Source organism: Hydra vulgaris, chromosome 04 (genome assembly GCF_038396675.1).
Source record: "Hydra vulgaris chromosome 04, alternate assembly HydraT2T_AEP".
NCBI classification, from domain to species: domain Eukaryota; kingdom Metazoa; phylum Cnidaria; class Hydrozoa; order Anthoathecata; family Hydridae; genus Hydra; species Hydra vulgaris.
In genome coordinates, this window is record NC_088923.1 from 13,024,358 (window position 1) to 13,036,885 (window position 12,528).

General features: G+C 27.4%; 1 protein-coding gene across 3 annotated transcripts in view; it reads left to right on the forward strand.

Annotated features, from left to right (window-relative positions):
• The window catches only part of LOC100214788 (voltage-dependent calcium channel subunit alpha-2/delta-4), a 70,967-nt gene extending 58,915 nt beyond the window's left edge, over positions 1-12,052 (forward strand). For all 3 annotated transcript variants that reach the window (XM_065795488.1, XM_065795490.1, XM_065795489.1), the window contains exons 4-6: positions 1,070-2,270; positions 4,065-4,264; positions 10,977-12,052. In XM_065795488.1, the coding sequence (XP_065651560.1) occupies positions 1,070-2,270; positions 4,065-4,264; positions 10,977-11,884 (2,309 nt within the window). In that variant the 3' untranslated portion in view covers positions 11,885-12,052. The remainder of the gene's footprint in view (positions 1-1,069; positions 2,271-4,064; positions 4,265-10,976) is intronic.
• The last annotated feature ends 476 nt before the right edge of the window (positions 12,053-12,528 follow it).

Sequence of the window (12,528 nt, forward strand, 5' to 3'; positions counted from 1 at the left end):
GATTGAACATCAACTTTGCAAAAAATTAGTTAATGAATAATGCACACCAGGCCTAAAAACTATTTTTAAAAACACTTATTATAGTATAAGTTGCGTTGTACTTTCGAAAGAAAACTTCAAAAATTTCAAGATATTTTTATTTATATTATTATTTATATTAAAAATTTTTTATTATGTATTTATTTACAATATATGTTTGTATATATTATTATTTATTTTTATGTTATTTATATTTATATTATTTATATTTATATTAAGATTATTCCATGTGTCTGGAAGTATCGCGCTCAACTTGTTTCTCCTTGCAACGACCTTATTTGTCAAGGTTTGTGTTTTAGAGTTAGAGAGTTGAGAGAGGGTTGTAACCACAATAAGTAGTCTTCTCGACTATAGTGGTCTCCGCCTCAACTATAGTGGCCTCGTCCTCAATGAGTGGTCTTGACCTTAAAAAGATGAAATTGTTAATAAAAAATTTGTTTCAGAATAATCTGAAAAACTTTTGTCTCAGAGTTATGTTAACAAAATTAAGTTGTACTCAAATTTGCATTAACTGATTATAGTCCAAACATACCAAGAAATGTAACAACTAACCCTGCACTCTGTGACAACCAACCCCATAGTTAGGGTTGTCACACAGCAGAGGTCTTTGAAAAATGATTTTACAACAAAATATATTTAATTTAATGTCATGAAATCATTGTAAAAGTTACTAAAAATAGTTAAACTACCTTGTACAAAAATTGGCTTTGATATAGTAAAAAATAAAATATGAGCAGTCTAAAACGTAAAAACTGTGACAACCAACCCTACTCTTCTCTACTAAACACAACAAAAAACGTAAAAACTAAAAAGCATTTGAAAATTATTTTTGTCTTTCTGGTTACAAAATATTATTGATATTTTAATAACTAGGATATTTTCAAATACCCAATGAAATTTATCTTCAAAAACTTATTAACTTGAAGCATTGTCATAAATTAACTTTTAAATTATAAATAATATATTTTTTTGTTTGACTTATGTAAGTTTATGTAAATTTTTATGTATTTACACCTTATCTTATTTATAGACACTAACTTTAATCGCACTTACACTTCTGGTTGTAACAAACTAATTATGGTGATAAGTGAAGGAATAGAAGGAGATTATAAATCTGCAGCGAAAGATATTTTTGATAAAATGAATAAAGATAAAAAAGTACGTGTATTTTCATATCGTGTTGGAAGAGTAAAAAATCCAAATAATCAAGCTCTTAAAGAGATGTCTTGTAATAATCGAGGTTATTTTTATCAAATAGAAACCCTCAATAATATTTGGGATACTGTCCCGAAATATCTAAATGTACTAAGCAGGTCTATTGCAAATTCAAGAGCGGAAGTAAAACCAAAAATATCTCCTCTATACTTAGATAGTACAGGAGCTGGAATGGTTTTAACAATATCATTAGGTATTTTTGATAATGGAAATTATTCTGGTGTTGTTGGAATTGATATGCTAAGTCGTGCTGTGAAACAACTAGTTCAAAGTAATTCATTAGGTTATTTTAGCCACACTTTGGTTATAAATAACAATGGTTTTATAGTTTCTCATCCAAAGTTTAAGGAGCAAGGAGGTTATCTTACCCCTCCTGGGAATATCTATTTTGAAGATTTGGAATACAGTCAAAATATAAACGATTCAATTACTTTAAAGTCCCGCATGATCAATGGAGAAAATGGTTCTGTTAACTTAATGACATATTGGCTGTATGATAACAACCGTAAACTTGCAGAAAATAACATGACTTATTATTTCAATCCTGTCAATGACACTTTACTTTTTTCATCTTTTGCATTAAGTGATGTTGATAGAACATTTTTTCAGTTGGACAGAAACGTTAGTAATAGTATGTATGAATATGGATTGGTTGCTCTTTACATTTATGAATCTGAAAATTTTACTGAAAATGCTACTACCCCTGCACAACCAACTTATGTTGACATACCGAATTGGCAGTATTGTAATATAACATCATCTGATATAAATAAAACCACCAATGATATGAAGGTCTATCCTAAAACAAAAGAAGTTTATGAATTTTTGTTAAATTATGGAAGTATAGATGATATAACTGATGATTGTGATGAAATTTTGGTTTCTTCATTGCTGGTTACAGCTGGTTATGCTTTTTTGCGTATTAATCAGTCATGGGCATCATTTTTAGACGAAAAACAAATTGAAGATCCAGATTTTCAATCTGTGTATGTTGGAACTGCTGGTGGATATACGAGGTATATGCAGATTTTATTTGTGTAAAGTTCTTATTTTAAGAAGCTTTGTCTTTTTAAAGAAGCTTTTTGTCTTGTAGAAGTTTAATTAACACAAAATTTCAACATTATTTTATCTCATTTAGAAAGGGTATAGGACAGAGAGTGGGGGAAGGCCTTACACCAAAAAAGCTTCAGTTTGTAACAATTGTAACAAAGTTAATTATAAAACATCAATTTTGTTATAATTGATATAGCTTGAAATTAATTTGTATAGAAAGAACAATAGGTAAGTAGGAAAAAGAATGTGTCTGAAAAACCTTCCACTTGTTTAAATTTTTTTTGCAAAAAACCTTATAAACCCAAAAAAAATATTTTATTTTTATTTAATGTTATATTATAATTAAAATATAAACATTTTCATATACTTTCTATATTTTAATATATATTTTTTAAAACATATAGAGGCATTAATAAGTAATGATAAGGGTAATTCCCTCCTTCTATTACAGAGAATATTTGTGCAAAGTACATTTTTATTAGTAATTATAAAAAAAGTTTATTTTATATTAAGACTCATTTTTATTTATGTTTTTGCAAAAAATATTTATTACTGTTATAATTATTATATACTACTGCTATGCTTTGAGTAGTTTGTATATTATATATCTCCTCTTCCCCTTACATACGCATTTTTTAGATCTTCTCTGAGTTGTTATGGTCAAAACTTGATCTCTGAGTTGTTATGATCGTGAATTTTTAGGGGAAAAAAAAATTAAAAAGAAAGGATATTATCGAATCTATCAAAGTTTTGTTTGTTAGATTTTCTTTGTCCTAACTCTTTATTTCTCGCCTTTTTTTTCGTTTTTTAGAAATTATTTTTAAGAGTTTCTCAAAACAAATGAATATTTGTCAGGTCCTTAATATTGTCAAAAAAAAAGCATTTTAAAACATTTCAATATGGGTCTTAAAAGAAACGAAGTTATATAAAGTATTTGAAAATAATTTTGTATTTAAATTGTCTTGATAAAAGCAGTTACATACAAAAAAACACTATCATTTTAATTAAAAAATGATTTAAAAAAAACTTAATTTTGAAATTCATTGTTTTAATAACAAAAAGTATTAAGAAGATGATTTCTTTTTTTCAAATGTTTTAAGAACCATCCTAGTATGCATGATACTTTAAACATATATATTAAAAGCATTATACAACATACCTGACTATATTATGCATACCTCAAAATAAAAATTTCCAATAGTTTATTAACCAAATATAATAAGATAATTAAGAATGAAGAGAGTTTCTAATACTCTTATTTGACTGACAAATGATAATTCTAAACTCAAAAGCAACTTTTTATTACTTATCAAGATTACAAATTTAATTTTTTTATTGTCACACTGTATGTTGATTTTTAACTAAATTTTTATCCAAGCGTATTAATACTTTTTTTTTGTATTAAACCTTTTTTTTATTTAACTTAATAATTAAGTTCTGATGTCAATATTTAAATTTATTGTTTTAACTTTGATCAAACTTTCCTTCTGCATCTGCTATTTCTTACAATTTTTTTAAGTTTTCTGATATCCACTAAATAAAAACTGTTTAATTTATTTGGACCATAATGCATTATTGTTTGGATTTGGATCATAATGCATTAATAGATATATTTTAATATAAAGTAAAAGTATGAAGACTTCTCCAAAATGACAGCTTTATTTGAATTAAACCATTTTTACTTTTTTTGATATTTTTTGCTTCGTTTTATTACTTAAGTAATGGTTTTAATTTGTTTTAATTTTAATTTGTTTTAGATACTTTGGATTAAATATTACTCAAATTCCTCCACGTGATACTCTTCGCACTGAACTATTTGAACAAGCATTAGCTATGCCTTTATTTAATATTTTAGTTTCTGTCCCGATCCGTGATGTATTTGATGATGAGGTTGTCTTTCTTAAAGTAAAAGCTTCATCTTGGGTTGAACGTGATGGCAATAAAATATTATTGGCAGGTTTGTTTTATAAAAATATATTTCAATATGTTTTTAGTAATTATCATAAGTAAATGCATCAGATAGAAGCAACTATTTCAGAAAAACTAAAATAATTAAACTTTCTTGCTTAAACTGTCCACAAAAGTTCTTTGTTCTCAATAGTAACAAGTGCACCGAGAATAATGAGAATAAATACATACCATGAAAAGCTAACTTTTTTATTTTAGTCAAAGCTTGCCTTCTCCGTTTTGTTGTAAGCCATAAAGTCAGCATAATATATGCCACAATCTACAGACTTGATAACTTGTTCAAGTGCGTTTTATTCCTAAGAGTTTTAGTACATGACGTCATTGATTTTTTTTTTTGTTTACATAATTAATTTCTTACGCAAACAAAAAAAAATCAATAGCGTCATGTACTGAAACTCTTAGGAATAAAACGCGCTTGAATAAGTTATCAAGCCTGTAGATTGTGGCATATATTGGTGTGTCAAAACATTCATCCCCACTAGTCTCAATAACCATACCATCAGAATCAGTATTAATATCAGTATCTTCTGTAGATGAGTTATCGTTTTGGATGTTTCTGATTCTCTTCGATGAATTTTTGTTGGTTCAGCTACTCATTGTGTTCCTATTTGCATATTGTAAAAATTTTTGTCTTCACTTGTTAGCCACACACCTTTCAAATCAGTAATATCAAACAATTGAGTGAAAGAAGTGTTAACTGATTTTTTTGGTTTTCTTAAATATTTATCATAATCTGTTATTAGATTTTTTGCTTTACAATGAACAGATTGCATTGATAAAGTAGGAAATAAAAATTTTTGCCACAATTCTCTCAGTTCTAAGCAAATTATTTTGATTCAATTTAATTGTGATTTTTCTAAACACACAATTGATTTGAATCTTCTTATCGCTTTAGATGGCATTTTTCAAAAACTGTTTAAATTGTCCATACTGACTACACGTTTTCTAGTAACATTGTGAAATCTATTTTTTTTTTAATTCTTTGTCTAATTTTTCTTATTTTTGTTAATTAGATTCTTTTATTGCTTATATGGCATAAAAATTAAAGTGTTGCTGAAATTATTCCATTATATTAAAAAAGACAAATATTTGAAAAATATACGTTTTCAAAATGAAATATAATTATCTTTTATTTGCATATAACATTCAACAATTGACGTTCAATTGTTTGTTTTTTTGGACGGTCAAAATTTTTATTTGTTTCTTTGTTTAAATTTTCATCTGAGTAATAGTTCTTCATAACTGAAACCAAACACATAAAAAATACGAGTTCATTAATTTATAATGCTCAAAAATTAATGAACTCGAATATCCTTTTAAAATAATTATTTTAAATAAAATCTATGTATTTTTTAAATTTAAACTTGCATGTTCTTACCTGCTTTAGTAAATTAGTTTAAAATTACGCTAGGGGGCACAGATTTTCATTCAATTAAAAAAAGAAATTTGATAATATCCAATGTTAAATGTCTTTTTTTTTAATATCTAAACAAATTTTAATATCAAAACAATATTAAAAAAACTTTAGCTGAATACTTAAAGTAAAAAAGTACTTAGGGGAAGGTTGCGTATGTTGAGCATATTAACAGTGTATTGTTTTTTTGCAGTCGAAATATTATAATATTTATATTTATTTTTGCAGATTATCATAATTTAATCTTTCCTCTTAAAGAATATAAATGAATAGTTCATTAAAAAAAAATCTTTATACCAAAAATTATGTTATTTTCAACACATCCAATCATCTCATCTTAGAAAACCAGATGAGCTTTTTTTTAATGGAACTCAAAAAAACTCAAAATAATAAAAAATAATTACAAAAAAAATTAAATAAAATTGTATCTACAAGGACTATACTTAGATAAAAAGTAATTATCTCAACCATAAAAAAAAATAATATAAAATCTTTCCTATCTCTAAAAAAATTAACAATATTATTTTTTGAAAACACTTTTGCTCTTGAAATACCAATAAAGCTCTGCGGAGAATAACTTTAAAAACACACACTTTTCTTAATAAAAAGCCCCATCTCATCTTGATCATCTAAAAATGTATCATCTTAAGCAACTTTACCAAGTACTATCATAATTTAAATGCATGACAACAGCTTGTGTATTATCTCATATAACCCACGGAATTAGCTGTAGATAAGTCAAACTTGTATGAATATCCTTAACCAAAAAAGTTTGCGAAAAAATCATTAGTCTACCCATAAATAAGGTTACACCATCTTAGGAACCTGCACATCTTACCAACCTTCCCCTAATACTAAAAGAAATCATTTTATAAATGCTTTTGAAAAATGAAAGCATTGTCTCTTTTTATTCGCCTTTATTAAGACGGGTTGATGTTTTATGTTTCTATTGCAATTTAATAATAGAAAGGGAAAAAAGTAAATGCGCGATTGATAACTTCAAGTTTATTTAAAAGTTTATTCATTCCATGCAATGCCTCACTTCGGCGGGAAAAAGTTACGAAAAAAAGAAATGAAAAAAAAAAGAAAAAAGAACAGTTGGTAGAGAAAATGTTCTTAGTTACATACAAAAGTTTTAAACAATATTTTTATCTTTTTTATTAAATTTTTTTTTCCAACCGGCAAGAATTCATTATTTAGAGGTCAAAATAGCAATTTTATTCATTTCAGGCGGTCATTGACTGTTATATATTACTGTATATATATATATTTCAAAAGGTCTGGTGAGCACAAATTATATTATCATTTTAGTAAAATAAAAAAAACTTTTTAGTTTAAAATACATGTTTCGAACTTACAAAGTTCATCATCAGTTTAAAATGACCAATATAAAATTTTTAAGTATAAAGGTTACAAAGTAATTAAAAATCCATAAAAAAATTGCTATTCAAAAAAACTTTTTATAATACTTAATTAAGATAAAAATTATAATACAAAGGAAATAATAAAAATACACTCAAAATTACAGTTAACATTCATTACACGAAAGGTATTTTACAATAAAGGACAGGATGTTAATATAAGTTAGATTAGAACAATTCAATACCTCTGTGCCTAACTTGTTTGTTTAACTCAGGGTTCTGCCATTTTATATAAAGAATTCCCTATTGGCAGAATCCAGAATGGTAAAACATTCTGCAGTTGCTTTATTAAAACAATGATGGATTTAATATGTTGAAACATGTGATTTTTTACCTTCCTTAAAATGTTCATCAATACGTTGAGAAATGTGTCGGACAGTTTGCCCTATGTAACAAACATTACAGTTAGCACAATTAAATTTATAAACAACGTTAGATTTTAAATTTTTGGGAATAATATCTTTTAATGAAAAAAACTGTTGAATTTTAGTAGAAGTAAATGCCAATTTTATGAAAAAATTTTCTTTGCAAAACAGCTTTATTAACTCCGATATTTTGTTTTTTGAGCGTTTAAAGATTGTTTACCAATATAGGGTAATTTAAAATATTTACATTCATATTTAGGTTTTTTCATAAGGTTCAGAGTGTTTAAGATCCAAATATTTTTTTAAGGAATTATCTATTAATTTGTTAAGATATTGATTCAATTAAATTCATTCTAGTTGACTGAATATTTTCATGAAATCCTGCCCAGGTGTTATTTATTTTAAATGTACGGTCAATGAGAGTTTTAATTAACCCCAATTTGTTTTGAAATGATGTAAAACTAAAGTAAGTAGTTAATAGCCTAGTAAAAGTTTCTTTATGGTATATACTAGTTGTCAGGTTATTTTGGTTTTCAATACAAACATCAAGAAAAGGTAATTTACCATTTTGTTCATGTTCACAAGTGAATTTAATATTCAGGTGTTTAGAATTAAAATAATCAAGAAAATTTACACTGTCATTTTTTGATGGAAAAGATGCGAAAATCTCATCAACGTATCACCTATAAAACAATGGCTGAGTGCCGTTATACTTTTCAATCCATTTGTTTTCAAGTTTATTGGTGAATTACATATTTATGGGTGAATTTGAAAACAAATGGATTTATCATAAAATTTATCATAAAGTTGGCATTTACTTCTACTAAAATTCAACAGTTTTTTTCATTAAAAGATATTGTTCCCAGAAATTTAAAATCTAGCGTTGTTTATAAATTTAATTGTGAAAACTGTAATGTTTGTTACATAGGGCAAACTGTCCGACACATTTCTCAACATATTGATGAACATTTTAACGAAGATAAAGAATCACATATATTTCAATATATTAAATTTTGCATTCCACTCTAAGTTTTTTGAAATATTTTAAATTGTTTCGTCATCAAAGACAAGTCGAACATTCAATTTCTCAAATGGTTTTGGTTTTATTGATTTTATTGATCTCTCCCGAGTGTAAAGCAGTATTAAAGTGTAAAACTATTTGCAAAAAAAAATTTTCTTAACTTTATCTCTTAAATCTAATAACCATACTCCTCCTGTCCTTCCAGAGAAACAGGTTTATCTATTTCTAGACATTTAAATCAATCTGGCTTCTGTTGCTAAAATTATTCTAAATTTTTTACAGCTTGTTACAACATCCCTGTTTACAGTTTTACAAAAGTGTTTTTTAACACTCTCTTCAAAGCTATATAAACTTTTATTATATTATTTATCTCAATCTTGTTTTCCTTCTTGTTAATATTACTATCTAGATGAGTGGAAACATTTTTCCACTACTGACCTTGCATGGAAACCAAATATCCTAGCGTTGGTACTTTGAATTGTGCTTACTATTATTTACTGCTGATTTCATATTAAATCTTTTATCCATCTCTCTATAAATCTCTTATTCCTTCTTTTTATGAAATGTTGTTGTCAGATTTGAGCTAGCAATTTTCATCGCCATTCAACAAAATTGTGTCATTTTAATGTTGCTGTTTCATCATTTTTTTAAAACTTTTATTAATCTAGTTTTTTTTTTCTTTAAGATCAATCCTTTAGAATTCTCCCTTGACTTCATGTTTTGATGAATCATACAATTTATAGTGTTATAAAACTTCTACTAACTGTTTTTTTACTTTTAACTCTCTTCTTAACTTTGTAGTAACTTTTTTCAATTTGCTCTTTACTTCGTAGTAACTCTTAACATAATTGTGGCAGCTTGTACTCTTGTTGGAAGTAAATTTGTTAAAAAAAAAGAGACTGTGATAGAATAAGATTTTACTGCAAATCCAAATAAAATTATAATAAAAAACTGTCAGCATCTAACATAAACAGCATAAAATCAAAAGGATACTTCAGTTAACTTGAAATATATGTTAAGATGAAACATAAGATTTAAATAAAGGGTATAAAAATATAAGTATAGATTTAATTAGATTAAATAAAACAAACTGATGGTTACATTTTAACTAATAGACAAACGAAAATTTTTTCGGGGTTTATATTATTCATTAAACCCAATATTTGATTTTTTGAGGCTTATAAAGCAATTTTTAATTTAAAGTAACAAAATAAATAATTTTATTTTAAAAGATTTGTCTAGGATACTGCTTGAGTTTTAGGCACAATGGTTTTTAATTTAATGTATAAATAATTAATAATAGTACTGCATGCGATCGCAATTTTCAAATCTGGAAATCCAGGTGGCCATAACACTGATCAGTATTTTGGCAGGTTCTCCTGGAGCCACCAATGGGTCTTTCACCTTATGGGATGTATGTGGTGATGCTCCATCTTGCTGGAACACCACATTGTTGTCTGGAGAGTAGTTGGTATCGATCCAGGACTTGATATGGTTCTCCAGGATTTGAATGTACTCATTGGTATCGATTTTCTGACCAGATTTGATGAAAACCGAAGGCATTTTGAGACCATTAGATGAAACCAGGCCAAACATCATAACTGAAGCTGGATGTTTGGTCTTGAATGTATACTTTACATGCTCTGAGACTGCTTCGATTGGTTGATGACTAAAATAATTGGTTCTACTGTTTGACACAGAATCAACAGTAAGCAATTTCTCATCTGAGAAGGGATGATCGTTGGTCTTTTCTTTCAGAGGCATATAAGTTTCTTTGATCTTCGCTTTGACTTGAAATCCTTTCTGACCACGTTTCTGATGGTGTGCTTAATCACTGAGAGATCCTTAGCAATTTTCCTCATTCACCTTATTGGATTCCAAGAAATTCGGCCCTTGACAGCCTTTATCAATTGAGGAGTTCGAACTAACCTAATTAAACCACTTCCAAGCTTCCTCCTTATACGAGCAGTTTAATCACAGTGTAGACAGTACTTTAGAGGTTTGTTTAGCATCTTAAAAATGTCTTTGGGCGTGGTCCCATTCATGGCCAGGTCAACAATTGGTTTATTTTTACTACTCATCACTTTTTGGCTGGTTTTTTGGTTTATTTTATTTTTAAAGTTTTATGCGTCAACAAAAATAAACTATGTGCGTAAAAATACCAACGGAACATTTATTTTTAAATTACCAAACTTATTACGAGGTTTGCAGTCGCATGCGGTTATGTTAGTGCGTGTATTTTTTTACAGTTCCGCATGCTTGGTCATTTTAACTCTAAATAATTTGTTTTAATAAATCTTTTTTAATAGTTAAAAGTATCAAATAAGTATATAAGCTAATTATAAGTATTTGTAAAGACATGCAAATATACGCAAATAAGTATAAAATTTTATAAAATAGACAAGTACATGTATATACAAAAATGTATAATATATATAAATTTTACACATTATTTAGCACTTTTAAGTTATGTATTTTAGTTACCGGCACAGAGATGAACTCAGGTTTGATGAAAGAGATATTTGATAATATGACACTATCGATCGGATTGAAGGACGATTGCAAAAATAATAACACATTTGTATGTGCTGTCGTTGATCAAAATGGTTACATAGTCGTCAGTAATCAGGGTGGTGAATTAATTGGACGCTTTTTAGGCGAAATACAAGGACAACTTATGGAACACTTTTCTAGCCCTGATATTTCTATATTTAAAAAAGTTACTTTAAAAGATAGTCAGGCTGTTTGCCTTGAAGAAAAAAGTTATAATTCTAATGCAGATCATTTAATGAATCCTGCTATACTATTGTTTAAATTATGCTCGTGGTTGTTATGCTCTATGTTATCGTTAATGTATCATTTCATAATGCTTGCATACTCCGTAATCCAAATACCGCTTGGGGGTTCATTGAACCCCGATAACTATATTAACATAACTTGCGTAAAAAAGCTGTCGTTTTATTTATTCCAGAGTAACAAATGGGATGATTTACTTAACCGAGAAGAATTAGGGAAAAAAAGTAAAAGAAGTCAATTTACTCTACGTGTTGTCCAATGCACTAAATCTAAATCGCAGCAATATGTTTTGGCTCCAATACCTAACACAAATTTGATATTTATAGTAGCAAATCAGCCAGATGAACGTAGTTGTAGGAAAAACATATCTTTAGTAGAAGATATTGACCAAATAGATGATTTTTGTACGCAAGAGGAACCATATCGAGTAATGCCTGGAAAATGTTATAGCGAAACAAGCCCGGATGATGAATTGCCCCAATATTGCGGAGTTGCTAGAAATTTGCGCGCTTCTATAACTGTTTTCTTTACTATTTTTTTGTTTGGACTTATAATTAAGTTAAAAGTTATAGATTACGCGCTAATAAATTAAACCTCGGTGACACATCACATATTCTGACTTAATAGTTAATATAAGGTTTTTATTGCCCTACGATAAATGATTTTTATTTGTTTTACCATTTTTTAGTAAAACTGTTGATATTTAATAATAATAGTAAAATATTCATTATTTATTAATAATAAATAATTAACAACTAAACTTTATTTTTTTGTTTTCTGGTTTTTACTTAAACATTGACGTTTTTTGTTAGACGTTTTTTTTTTTTATCATTGCAAAAAATCGATGCATAAAGATGCTATCTAATGTCAAGGTCCGTTATTCTCAAATTACTAAATTTTCATCTTTGATTTTAGGTTCTAAAAACTTTAGGAAAATTTTTGATTGTGTTATTAACAAAAGCATTCTAACATATTATAACGTGGATCGGATTTTATTGATCTTATTACCTCTCCCAAAAATAATTTATATTTGCAACTATTTCCAAAAAACGTTTCCTTAAATTTGCCTCTTGAATCTAATAACCGCATTCATCCTGTTATCTTAGAGAAACAAGTTAATATGTTGTTAGCCAATCCAAACCACTCCTGGCTTCTTATGCCAAAATTAATTCTAATTTGAAGTTTCTACAGCTTGTGGTCTGAACTTCATTCTAGTCATAGTCTCACCAAAGCTGA